Raw genomic sequence first — 14,033 nt, forward strand, 5'->3', positions numbered from 1 at the left:
TTAGACCAGGAAAAGGCATTTGACCGGGTTGAGCATGGATATCTGTGGAAAGTTCCAGAGAACTTTGGGTTCAACCCAGGTTTTATAGCCATGATCAAGGTTTTGTACAGTGACATTGAGAGTGTGCTCAAAGTTAACGGTGGTTTGTGTGCTCCTTTTAAAGTCAGCAGAGGCATCAGACAGGGCTGTGCTCTCTCTGGCATGTTGTACTCGTTATCAATCGAGCCTCTCCTGTGCCAGCTGAGAGAGAAGATCTCTGGCCTTGGTGCACCAAACTGTAGCCAACCTGTCTGTGTTTCAGCCTATGCGGACGATCTCGTGGTTTTAACCAGCTCACAGAGGGATGTGGACATTTTAGTGGATGTTTTAAATGATTTTAGGAATCTCTCGTCTGCTAAAGTGAACTGGAGTAAAAGTGAGGCTGTTCTAGTGGGCGATTGGACTGGTGGGGAACCTACACTGCCTGGATTGTCATGGAGGACGGGTGGGTTTAAATATCTGGGAGTGTATTTGGGGGACAGTGAGCATGTAAAGCAAAACTGGGAGGGTGCAGTTGAGAAAGTGAAGGGACGACTCAGCAGATGGAACTGGCTAGTGCCTCAGCTGTCTTATCGGGGACGGGTTCTCGTTGTTAATAACCTTGTTGCTTCCTTTTTATGGCACAAACTGGCTTGTGTAGATCCCCCACCAAATCTTCTAGCTGACCTGCAGGCACTGCTGGTGGACTTTTTTTGGGACCAACTGCACTGGTTACCACAGGCCGTCCTCTGTCTACCTAAAGAAGGAGGACAAGGGCTGGTTCACTTCGCCTCCAGTTCATTCAGAGACTCCTTAGTGGCCCTAAAGACTTAGGTCCAACCGAGACCCATGAATAACAGGTTCCTCTAGAAGCCAGTGTAATGAGGTGCTGCTCATTCCAGACATGCTAAAAAAACTCCAACTTCTAAAAAGTCCACGATAAAACACAGGCAGGCCATCAACGTCCAGCGTTTTAGCACTCATAAAAAACAGAGCTCTGTCCAGTCCCATTCGCCCCACAGTCTTTAGGGCCACTATATCAGTGACCCTAATTACTGACAGACGATGTTTAATCAGTTTAAATTGAACAAATTCACTTTTAGGACTTCAATATATGATCAATCAGCTCTACAATCCCATAATAATAATAATAACAACAACACGATAGTATAATCTGATCATTATATTATAACCTCATGACAAGTTATCCCGATTAATCATTATATTATAATCTGATGACAGATTATCCTGACTGATCAGATCAGTTTAAGGTGTAATTACAAAAACCTCCACCTGAGGCTTTAATTCATTCACTCAGTCTATTCTCTCAGCGCCCCCTGCAGGCCACTCAGAGAATTACAGCTGTAATTTATAGTTTAGATTTGAGATTGTTCAAAATTTCTCTCAGAGCGTTTACGTTCTCTCCTTCAGGAGCCACTGGCCACGCTGAGTGATCTGAGAGAGAGAGAGAGAGAGAGAGAGAGAGAGAGAGAGACGGGGGGAGGGGTTAGTGATGGTGTACTGGTCTGTGAGGTGCTATACTGTGTTACTGTGTGGACAGTGTTGTTAGGGCATGTTGCCGTGGTTACCTGGTATCTGCCACACTACGTTATACAGACTCTGTCCTGCGTCCACCTTCAGCGTCGCTCCGGAGATAAAGGAGGCAGCCGGAGAGAGCAGGAAGCACACGGCAGGAGACACCTGACCACACACACACACACACACAATATGACCACAATATAAACAATCCACACACACACACGACCACAATATACACAATCCACACACACGACCACAACATACCCAATCCACACACACACACACACACGACCACAACATACACAATCCACACACACACACACACACACACAACCATAACATACACAATCCACACACACACACGACCACAACATATGCAATCCACACACACACAAAATCTCTCTCTCTCTCTCTCTGTCTCTCTCTCTCTGTCTCTGTCTCTCTGTCTCTGTCTCTCTCTCTCTCTCTCTCTCTCTCTCTCTCTCTGTCTCTGTCTCTGTCTCTCTCTCTCTCTCTCTCTCTGTCTCTGTCTCTCTCTCTCTCTCTCTCTCTGTCTCTCTCTCTCTCTCTCTCTCTGTCTCTGTCTCTCTCTCTCTCTGTCTCTCTGCCTCTCTGCCTCTCACTCACCTCCTCAGGGAAGCCCAAGCGTTTTGCTGGGATTGATGGAACAGCTTTCTGGAACATCATGGGACCGAGATCCTTATAGTTCTCCATCGCAGTTTTAGAGAAGATTGTCCCCTGTACACACACACACACACACACACACACAATGATCACAATATACACAATCCACAAACACACACACACACACACACACACACAAAATGATCACAATATACACAATAATCACACACACACACACACACACACACACACACACACACACAATGATCACAATATACACAATCCACACACACACACACTCACACACACACAATGATCACAATATACACAATCCACACATACACACAATAATCACAATATACACAATCCACAAACACACACACACAATGATCACAATATACACAATAATCACACACACACACACACTCACACAATAATCACAATATACACAATCCACAAACACACTCACACACACACACTCACACAATGATCACAATATACACAATCCACACACACACACAATAATCACAATATACACAATCCACAAACACACTCACACACACACACAATGATCACAATATACACAATCCACACACACACACACACAGTCCCCTCACAGAGTGCAGCCGTTAAGGGTTCTGGAGTTAAAATACTGAAGGAGACGTTGGAACAGTAACAGTGAGATTTACAGTGTCTGAGTCTGAGGCTGAGTCTCAGGCAGAGTCTGAGGCTGAGTCTCAGGCCGAGTCTGAGGCTGAGTCTCAGGCCGAGTCTGAGGCTGAGTCTCAGGACGAGTCTGATGCTGAGTCTCAGGCCGAGTCTGAGGCTGAGTCTCAGGCCGAGTCTGAGGCTGAGTCTCAGGCCGAGTCTGAGGCTGAGTCTCAGGCCGAGTCTGAGGCTGAGTCTCAGGCCGAGTCTGAGGCTGAGTCTCAGGCCGAGGCTGAGGCTGAGCTCAGATCAGATCAGAGAAGCTGTCCGGCTCATTCAGTGTCACTTAACTGAGTATAAATACTTTATTATTCCAGATTCTGTTTAGTTTCTCGTACCGGGGCCACAGAGTTGATCCTGACTCCACTGTCCGCCCACTCAATGGCCAGACTTTTAGTCAGATTGTCCACTGCAGAGCGGGCAGCACCTGTGTGGCTGAAACAATCAATCAATCAATCAATCAATCAATCAACTGATCTGAGATCAGCCTGAACTGCTAATACAGTAGTGAAGTGTGAAAGGACTCTAATAATAAATCAGTAAAGATGACCAGGTGTACACAGTGAACTCACGCCATGCCGGGAAAGCCCCTCCACATATCGGCGATGATGTTAACAATGACCCCCCCGTTCTTCTGCATCCATGCACTGTACACTGCCATTAGGACCAAAGATCAACAACAGAGCAAAGGTCAGTCACTCCATTGTTTAATGATTAGTCCCATATCCCCCCTCGCCCCTCCCACTCAGCCCTACCCTCAGTTTAGTGTTCTCGTCTAGGGGTAAGCGTCCCGATTTCTGTTGGGGGGGTTCAGACACCAAAGAGTTATGGGAAAAAGCCAAGCGACTGAGACGAGAGACTAAAGACACACAGACGTGAGAATTTTCTCCGTACGATAAACACTGTGTCTTAGTTTAAATCTGTGTAGTTTGGTCCTTTTGTTCATAACCAGCATTAAAATAGGCGTATGAAACCTCCTATAGCCAGCTTTGCCCTCACGGATCTTCCTCCTCAGCTCCTTGTGCACAGCTTTCAGCTCCTCCTTATCCCCTAATCTAAAGGCCCTCTTTTTCTCCTTCAGAAGAGCCTTTATGTCGGGGTTAATCCACGGCTTGCTGTTAGAGAAACACCGTACAGTCCTGGTGGGTACAGTGTTCTCCACGCAGAAGTTCACATAGTCCGTTACGCAGTGTGTGAGGCTGTCTATGTCCTCCTCCTCATGATCTCACAGCACTTCCCACACCGTTGTATTAAAATAGTCCTTCAGAGCCTCTTCAGGTTCCTCAGACCATTTCTTTACTGTGGGGGTGACTGCTGGTTCCCTCTCTACAAGAGGTTTGTACACAGGCAGGAGACAAACCAGGTTGTGATCAGATCTTCCCAGGGGAGGAAGGGGTGATGACCTATATGCCTCCTTTGTGTTGGCATAAAACAGGTCGAGGATTTTATTGTCTCTGGTGTGGCAGGTTACATACTGGGTGAAGGTGGGCAGAGTGGAGGACGGAGAAGCATGGTTGAAGTCACCGGAGATGAGAAGGAGGGCTTGAGGGTGGTTGATGGTTAAGCTGGTTCATTCAGCTGTATGATGGTTAAGCTGGTTAGTGTGGAGCTCTATGATGGTTAAGTTGGTTAGTATGGAGCTCTATGATGGTTAAGCTGGTTCATTCAGCTCTATGATGGTTAAGTTGGCTAGTGTGGAGCTCTATGATGGTTAAGTTGGTTAGTGTGGAGCTCTATGATGGTTAAGCTGGTTCATTTAGCTGTATGATGGTTAAGCTGGTTAGTGTGGAGCTCTATGATGGTTAAGTTGGTTAGTGTGGAGCTCTATGATGGTTAAGCTGGTTCATTTAGCTCTATGATGGTTAAGCTGGTTAGTGTGGAGCTCTATGATGGTTAAGCTGGTTAGTGTGGAGCTCTATGATGGTTAAGCTGGTTCATTTAGCTCTATGATGGTTAAGCTGGTTAGTGTGGAGCTCTATGATGGTTAAGCTGGTTCATTTAGCTGTATGATGGTTAAGCTGGTTAGTGTGGAGCTCTATGATGGTTAAGCTGGTTCATTTAGCTCTATGATGGTTAAGCTGGTTAGTGTGGAGCTCTATGATTGTTAAGCTGGTTAGTGTGGAGCTCTATGATGGTTAAGCTGGTTAGTGTGGAGCTCTATGATGGTTAAGCTGGTTCATTTAGCTCTATGATGGTTAAGCTGGTTAGTGTGGAGCTCTATGATTGTTAAGCTGGTTAGTGTGGAGCTCTATGATGGTTAAGCTGGTTAGTGTGGAGCTCTATGATGGTTAAGCTGGTTCATTCAGCTGTATGATGGTTAAGTTGGTTAGTGTGGAGCTCTATGATGGTTAAGTTGGTTAGTGTGGAGCTCTATGATGGTTAAGCTGGTTAGTGTGGAGCTCTATGATGGTTAAGATGGTTAGTGTGGAGCTCTATGATGGTTAAGCTGGTTAATGTGGAGCTCTATGATGGTTAAGCTGGTTCATTCAGCTCTATGGTGGTTAAGTTGGTTAGTGAGGAGCTCTATGATGGTTAAGCTGGTTAGTGTAGAGCTCTATGATGGTTAAGCTGGTTAATGTGGAGCTCTATGATGGTTAAGCTGGTTCATTCAGCTCTATGGTGGTTAGGTTGGTTAATGTGGAGCTCTATGATGGTTAAGCTGGTTCATTCAGCTCTATGGTGGTTAAGTTGGTTAGTGAGGAGCTCTATGATGGTTAAGCTGGTTAGTGTAGAGCTCTATGATGGTTAAGCTGGTTAGTGTGGAGCTCTATGATGGTTAAGCTGGTTAGTGTGGAGCTCTATGATGGTTAAGCTGGTTAATGTGGAGCTCTATGATGGTTAAGCTGGTTCATTCAGCTCTATGGTGGTTAAGTTGGTTAGTGAGGAGCTCTATGATGGTTAAGCTGGTTAGTGTAGAGCTGTATGATGGTTAAGCTGGTTAGTGTGAAGCTCTATGATGGTTAAGCTGGTTAGTGTGGAGCTCTATGATGGTTAAGCTGGTTAGTGTGGAGCTCTATGATGGTTAAGCTGGTTCATTCAGCTCTATGATGGTTAGGTTGGTTAGTGTGGAGCTCTATGATGGTTAAGCTGGTTAGTGTGGAGCACTATGATGGTTAAGTTGGTTAGTGTGGAGCTCTATGATGGTTAAGTTGGTTAGTGTGGAGCTCTATGATGGTTAAGCTGGTTCATTTAGCTCTATGATGGTTAAGCTGGTTAGTGTGGAGCTCTATGATGGTTAAGCTGGTTAGTGTGGAGCTCTATGATGGTTAAGCTGGTTAGTGTGGAGCTCTATGATGGTTAAGCTGGTTCATTTAGCTGTATGATGGTTAAGCTGGTTAGTGTGGAGCTCTATGATGGTTAAGCTGGTTCATTTAGCTGTATGATGGTTAAGCTGGTTAGTGTGGAGCTCTATGATGGTTAAGTTGGTTAGTGTGGAGCTCTATGATGGTTAAGCTGGTTCATTTAGCTCTATGATGGTTAAGCTGGTTAGTGTGGAGCTCTATGATGGTTAAGCTGGTTAGTGTGGAGCTCTATGATGGTTAAGCTGGTTCATTCAGCTGTATGATGGTTAAGTTGGTTAGTGTGGAGCTCTATGATGGTTAAGTTGGTTAGTGTGGAGCTCTATGATGGTTAAGCTGGTTAGTGTGGAGCTCTATGATGGTTAAGATGGTTAGTGTGGAGCTCTATGATGGTTAAGCTGGTTAATGTGGAGCTCTATGATGGTTAAGCTGGTTCATTCAGCTCTATGGTGGTTAAGTTGGTTAGTGAGGAGCTCTATGATGGTTAAGCTGGTTAGTGTAGAGCTCTATGATGGTTAAGCTGGTTAATGTGGAGCTCTATGATGGTTAAGCTGGTTCATTCAGCTCTATGGTGGTTAAGTTGGTTAGTGAGGAGCTCTATGATGGTTAAGCTGGTTAGTGTAGAGCTCTATGATGGTTAAGCTGGTTAATGTGGAGCTCTATGATGGTTAAGCTGGTTCATTCAGCTCTATGGTGGTTAGGTTGGTTAATGTGGAGCTCTATGATGGTTAAGGTGGTTCATTCCGCTCTATGGTGGTTAAGTTGGTTAGTGAGGAGCTCTATGATGGTTAAGCTGGTTAGTGTAGAGCTCTATGATGGTTAAGCTGGTTAGTGTGGAGCTCTATGATGGTTAAGCTGGTTAGTGTGGAGCTCTATGATGGTTAAGCTGGTTAATGTGGAGCTCTATGATGGTTAAGCTGGTTCATTCAGCTCTATGGTGGTTAAGTTGGTTAGTGAGGAGCTCTATGATGGTTAAGCTGGTTAGTGTAGAGCTGTATGATGGTTAAGCTGGTTAGTGTGAAGCTCTATGATGGTTAAGCTGGTTAGTGTGGAGCTCTATGATGGTTAAGCTGGTTAGTGTGGAGCTCTATGATGGTTAAGCTGGTTCATTCAGCTCTATGATGGTTAAGATGGTTAGTGTGGAGCTCTATAATGGTTAAGCTGGTTAGTGTGGAGCTCTATGATGGTTAAGTTGGCTAGTGTGGAGCTCTATGATGGTTAAGTTGGTTAGTGTGGAGCTCTATGATGGTTAAGCTGGTTCATTTAGCTGTATGATGGTTAAGCTGGTTAGTGTGGAGCTCTATGATGGTTAAGTTGGTTAGTGTGGAGCTCTATGATGGTTAAGCTGGTTAGTGTGGAGCTCTATGATGGTTAAGCTGGTTAGTGTGGAGATCTATGATGGTTAAGCTGGTTAGTGCGGAGCTCTATGATGGTTAAGCTGGTTCATTCAGCTGTATGATGGTTAAGTTGGTTAGTGTGGAGCTCTATGATGGTTAAGCTGGTTAGTGTGGAGCTCTATGATGGTTAAGATGGTTAGTGTGGAGCTCTATGATGGTTAAGCTGGTTAATGTGGAGCTCTTTGATGGTTAAGCTGGTTCATTCAGCACTATGGTGGTTAAGTTGGTTAGTGAGGAGCTCTATGATGGTTAAGCTGGTTAGTGTAGAGCTCTATGATGGTTAAGCTGGTTAATGTGGAGCTCTATGATGGTTAAGCTGGTTCATTCAGCTCTATGGTGGTTAAGTTGGTTAGTGAGGAGCTCTATGATGGTTAAGCTGGTTAGTGTAGAGCTCTATGATGGTTAAGCTGGTTAATGTGGAGCTCTATGATGGTTAAGCTGGTTCATTCAGCTCTATGGTGGTTAAGTTGGTTAGTGAGGAGCTCTATGATGGTTAAGCTGGTTAGTGTAGAGCTCTATGATGGTTAAGCTGGTTAGTGTGGAGCTCTATGATGGTTAAGCTGGTTAGTGTGGAGCTCTATGATGGTTAAGCTGGTTAATGTGGAGCTCTATGATGGTTAAGCTGGTTCATTCAGCTCTATGGTGGTTAAGTTGGTTAGTGAGGAGCTCTATGATGGTTAAGCTGGTTAGTGTAGAGCTCTATGATGGTTAAGCTGGTTAATGTGGAGCTCTATGATGGTTAAGCTGGTTCATTCAGCTCTATGGTGGTTAAGTTGGTTAATGTGGAGCTCTATGATGGTTAAGCTGGTTCATTCAGCTCTATGGTGGTTAAGTTGGTTAGTGAGGAGCTCTATGATGGTTAAGCTGGTTAGTGTAGAGCTCTATGATGGTTAAGCTGGTTAGTGTGGAGCTCTATGATGGTTAAGCTGGTTAGTGTGGAGCTCTATGATGGTTAAGCTGGTTAATGTGGAGCTCTATGATGGTTAAGCTGGTTCATTCAGCTCTATGGTGGTTAAGTTGGTTAGTGAGGAGCTCTGTGATGGTTAAGCTGGTTAGTGTAGAGCTGTATGATGGTTAAGCTGGTTAGTGTGAAGCTCTATGATGGTTAAGCTGGTTAGTGTGGAGCTCTATGATGGTTAAGCTGGTTCATTCAGCTCTATGATGGTTAAGTTGGTTAGTGTGGAGCTCTATGATGGTTAAGCTGGTTAGTGTGGAGCTCTATGATGGTTAAGTTGGTTAGTGTGGAGCTCTATGATGGTTAAGCTGGTTAGTGTGAAGCTCTATGATTGTTAAGCTGGTTCATTCAGCTGTATGATGGTTAGGTTGCTTAAGTGAATAGTGGTGGATAGTGACTGACTGAATGAAGAAACTGCAATTCTTTCAGTCCAGCTGATGTCCAGCCCTTATTAAAAGTCCACTCCTCTGTCAGGCAGATTGGAGAGCCAATTGATGATAAAGAAATGTACACGCACTTAAGATGCATTTTCGTGTCCAACTGTAAACGGAATGTGAATTAATCTCCTCTGGACATTAATGTGAATGAGAGAAGTGTGAAATGAGGCTCTAACTGCCAATTGTCTAACTGCCCAATGCCTTAACTATACATCACTGACCCTCCTTGCAGCAGAGGTAGGTTCCCGTGAGGTTTGTGTCGATGACGGCCTTCCAGCCCTTCAGACTCATGCTGGCCGCTGGACTGCTGAACTGACCGCCGCCGTTATTCACCAAAAAATCTATCCGGCCGTACAGCTTCAGCGTGGATGCCACCAGATTCTTTACCTGTCAATCACAAGTGAGTTGTGAGACCCATTTAGAAACAGCACCTGAAAACACACTTCAGATACAGTCATGGCCTGAACGATGACTCTGAACCAGTTACTCCATTACAGTGACCGTTAGAAACGTGCTTTGTAGTTAAAACTGATCAGATCAGAACCTCGTCCTCATTGCGGATGTTACACCGAATGGAGGTGACCTGGAGTGGCCTGGACAATTCAGGGGTACAGCGCTTCAGCTCCTCAGCCGCGGCCTCCAAACGCTCCAACCTTCGAGAGGCAATGACCACACTGCATCCTGAACAGAGCAGCAGAGGACCATCTAAGAGGACCTCACACAAACACAAAAACAGTGAAGGAGCTGAAGGGCTTTTAACAAAGAGGTTTTAATTGAAGGTCTTTTAGCGTGACTGATTGCTGGGATTGATATATCTGGCTGTGAGTGGTCTGGCTGGTGAGGACAGAGCTGGTCAGTGTAAGAGCGGACGCTGTGCTTTGTGTTCTGTGCTGGTGATTTTGGTGAGAGCTACACGCAACGTCTGTGTCTGTGTGTGTTTGAGTGTGTGTGTCAGTGTGTGAGTTAATGAGTTAGTGTGTGTGTATGTGTGTGTGTCTGTGTGTGTGTGAGTGTGTCTGTGAGTCTGTAGTCTGTGTGAGTGAATGTCTGTGTGTCTGTGTGAGTGTGTCTGTGTGTGTGTGTGTCTGTGTGAGTGTGTCTGTGTGTGTGTCTGTGTGAGTGTGAGTCTGTGTAGTCTGTGTGAGTGAATGTCTGTGTCTGTGTGAGTGTCTGTGTCAGTGTGTGTCTGTGTGAGTGAATGTCTGTGTCTGTGAGTCTGTGTGTGTGTCTGTGTGAGCGTCCTTGTGAGTGTGTCTGTGTCAGTGTGTGTCTCTGTGTGTGAGTCTGTGTGAGTATGAGTCTGTGTGTGTCTGTGTGAGTGTGAGTCTGTGTGAGTGTGAGTCGGAGTGAGTCATATTGTGAGTGTGAGCCTGTGTGTGTGTCTGTGTGAGTGTGTGTCTGTGTGAGTGTGAGTCTGTGTGTGTGTGTCTGTGAGTGTGTGAGTCTGTGTGTGTGTTTGACTCTGTGTAAATGTGTGTGAGTCTGTGTGTGTGTGTGTGAGTCTGTGTGTGTCTGTGAGTGTGTGAGTCTGTGTGAGTGTGTGTGAGTCTGAGTGAGTCTGTGTGTGTCTGTGAGAGTGTGTGTGTGTCTGTGTGTGAGTGTGTGTGAGACTGTGTGAGTGTGTGTGAGAGTGTGTGTGTGTGTGTGAGTCTGTGTGAGTGAATGTGTGTCTGTGTGTGAGTCTGTGTGAGAGTGTGACTGTGTGAGACTGTGTGAGTCTGTGAGTGTGTGTCTGTGTGAGTGTGTGTGTGTGTGTCTGTGTGTGAGTGTGTTAGTCTGTGTGTGAGTGTGACTGTGTGAGACTGTGTGAGTGTGAGTCTGTGTGAGTCTGTGTGTGTGTTTGTGTGAGAGTGTGACTGAGTGTGAGTCTGTGTGAGACTGTGTGAGTGTGAGTCTGTGTGTGAGTCTGTGTGTGAGTGTGTGTCTGTGTGTGAGTGTGACTGTGTGAGTCTGTGTGAGTGTGAGTCTGTGTGTGAGTCTGTGTGACTGTGTGAGACTGTGTGAGTGTGAGTCTGTGTGAGAGTGTGACTGTGTGAGTGTGAGTCTGTGTGACTGTGTGAGACTGTGAGTGTGAGTCTGTGTGAGAGTGTGACTGTGTGAGACTGTGTGAGTGTGAGTCTGTGTGAGTCTGTGTGAGAGTGTGACTGAGTCTGTGTGTGTGTGTGTCTGTGTGTGAGTCTGTGTGTGAGTGTGACTGTGTGAGACTGTGTGAGTCTGTGTGTGTGTCTGTGTGTGAGTGTGACTGTGTGAGACTGTGTGAGTGTGAGTCTGTGTGTGAGTATGACTGTGTGAGTGTGAGTCTGTGTGAGTGTGTGTCTGTGTGTGAGTGTGTCTGTGTGTGAGTCTGTGTGTGAGTGTGACTGTGTGAGACTGTGTGAGTGTGAGTCTGTGTGAGTGTGTGTCTGTGTGTGAGTCTGTGTGTGTGTCTGTGTGAGAGTGTGACTGTGTGAGTGTGAGTCTGTGTGAGACTGTGAGTGTGAGTCTGTGTGTGAGTCTGTGTGTGTCTGTGTGAGTGTGACTGTGTGAGTCTGTGTGAGTGTGAGTCTGTGTGTGAGAGTGTGACTGTGTGAGACTGTGTGAGAGTGTGACTGTGTGAGTGTGAGTCTGTGTGAGAGTGTGACTGTGTGAGTCTGTGTGAGTGTGACTGTGAGTGTGTGTGTGAGTGTGTGTGTGTCTGTGTGTGAGTCTGTGTGTGAGTGTGACTGTGTGAGACTGTGTGAGTCTGTGTGTGTGTGTCTGTGTGCGAGTCTGTGTGAGTGTGACTGTGTGAGTGTGTGAGACTGTGTGAGTGTGTCTGTGTGTGAGTCTGTGTGAGACTGTGTGAGTCTGTGTGTGTGTGTCTGTGTGCGAGTCTGTGTGAGTGTGACTGTGTGAGTGTGTGAGACTGTGTGAGTGTGAGTCTGTGTGTGAGTGTGACTGTGTGAGACTGTGTGAGTGTGAGTCTGTGTGAGTCTGTGTGTGAGTATGACTGTGAGACTGTGTGAGTGTGAGTCTGTGTGAGTGTGTGTCTGTGTGTGAGTGTGTCTGTGTGAGTCTGTGTGAGTGTGACTGTGTGAGACTGTGAGTGTGAGTCTGTGTGAGAGTGTGTCTGTGTGAGTCTGTGTGTGAGTGTGACTGTGTGAGACTGTGTGAGTGTGAGTCTGTGTGAGTCTGTGTGTGAGTATGACTGTGTGAGACTGTGAGTCTGTGTGTGTGTCTGTGTGTGAGTCTGTGTGTGAGTGTGACTGTGTGAGACTGTGTGAGTGTGAGTCTGTGTGTGAGTATGACTGTGTGAGACTGTGTGAGTGTGAGTCTGTGTGAGTGTGTGTGTGTGTGTGCAGAACTGAGTGCACCCTATCCTGCTGAAGGGTCAGACCCAGCCGGTCACCGGCCACGTGTGCTTTGTCTGTTTTCACAGGTTGATCTCAGTGGAAATGACTAATGCTTTAACCAGTGGCTGATTCTAAATGGGTTCTAAAGGTGTTCTACAGCAAACTAGTGGTGTCCACTAGAGCCCATTAAGCCAGTTCCCATTAGAAAGCAATCCTATTGGTTTCTAATGGTCCTTTTCCAGCAGGGTAGTACAGAGGAAAGCGGTTTTGGTTGAAGGTTAAAGTTCACTGACAAGTTCAGGGAGTTTTCGCTGTAACTGACTCGGATCATCAGCGAGTCGTTTAACTCAATAATGTAGAAAAGCAGGACAGTTCGGTTCATTTCGGTTCAGCCCAGTCACGGAGTGTAACCGAATTTAATAGAGTGAGACGGAGAGTGAGACGGAGAGTGAGACGGAGAGTGAGACCTAGCTGCAGCAGCTCCGCTGCGATGGCCTTTCCGATTCCGCTTCCTCCTCCGGTCACGATCGCCACCATCCCGCTGAACAGATCCGACCTGAACACACTCATACCGGACCGGGACGGTACCGCTCTCTGAGAGACAGCTGAGCTGAGCTGAGCTGAGCTGAGCTGGGCTGGGCGCGCACACACACACACGCGCATATAAAACTCCGTCTGGATTCCGCTTTCAGTATAAAAGTCCCTCAGCGTACCTTGGCAGTGCAGCTGCACTAACGGCTTCACGCCCGATTACACAGATTCGCTAAATCCGATTATTGAGCGGTTCGGTTTCTGACCTGCAGGACATTTTACACCTTTAACAGGCGGAGGACTTTTACAGACACAGCCTGGCGGTTTACACAGAGAAGGGCGTTCCGGATCGTCTCAGAGAGTCGATTCAGAATGGCTCGGCTCAGATAAAAGATCCGATTCTTCATTCACTGGCCTAAACGAAATCAAGCAGTTTCAGTCCATCAGTTCATCCTTTACTAACACTGGGAGCACTCAGAGTGACGGTGGCTCACAGCGCGGCCAACGGTAAAAGATCAAAGTATAAAAAATACTAATCATAACACAACACTATGACAACAACACAACACTACACTATAACACAACACTATAACACTAACACTACAACACAACACTACACTATAACACAACACTATAACACTAACACTACAACACAACACTATGACAACACAACAACACCACACTATAACACAACACTACAACACAACACAACACTATAATACTAACACTACAACACAAACACTACAACACAACACTATGACAACACAACAACACTACACTATAACACAACACTACAACACAAATACTACAACACAACACCACACTATAACACAACACTACAACACGACAACACTACACTATAACACTAACACTACAACACAAACACTACAACACAACACTATGACAACACAACAACACTACACTATAACACAACACTACAACACAACACTGACAACACGACAACACAACACTACACTATAACACAACACTATAACACTAACACTACAACACAAATACTACAACACAACACTATGACAACACAACAACACTACACTATAACACAACACTACAACACAACACTATGACAACACGACAACACAACACTACACTATAACACAACACTATAACACTAACACTACAACACAAATACTACACTACACTATAACACAACACTACAACACAACACTATAACACTAACACTACAACACAACACT

General features: G+C 45.7%; 1 protein-coding gene across 2 annotated transcripts; it reads right to left on the reverse strand.

Moving 5' to 3' along the window:
* Positions 1–1,018: 1,018 nt before the first annotated feature.
* On the reverse strand, positions 1,019–13,108 carry pecr (peroxisomal trans-2-enoyl-CoA reductase). 2 transcript variants are annotated; one of them, XM_037534572.1, is made up of 8 exons: positions 12,756–13,108; positions 9,522–9,682; positions 9,199–9,364; positions 3,462–3,543; positions 3,228–3,324; positions 2,185–2,295; positions 1,608–1,719; positions 1,019–1,473 (listed from the first exon to the last, which is right to left on the reverse strand). In XM_037534572.1, the coding sequence occupies exons 1-8, from the start codon at positions 12,949–12,951 to the stop codon at positions 1,388–1,390; spliced, it is 1,011 nt and encodes a 336-aa protein (XP_037390469.1). In that variant the 5' UTR covers positions 12,952–13,108; the 3' UTR covers positions 1,019–1,387. The 2 variants fall into 2 exon arrangements, with proteins under 2 accessions (XP_037390469.1, XP_017542608.1); XM_017687119.2 differs by having other exon boundaries at positions 9,522–9,658; positions 12,756–13,099.
* Between the last annotated feature and the right edge of the window lie 925 nt (positions 13,109–14,033).

Source organism: Pygocentrus nattereri, chromosome 25, assembly GCF_015220715.1.
Source record: "Pygocentrus nattereri isolate fPygNat1 chromosome 25, fPygNat1.pri, whole genome shotgun sequence".
Classification (NCBI taxonomy): Eukaryota; Metazoa; Chordata; class Actinopteri; order Characiformes; family Serrasalmidae; genus Pygocentrus; species Pygocentrus nattereri.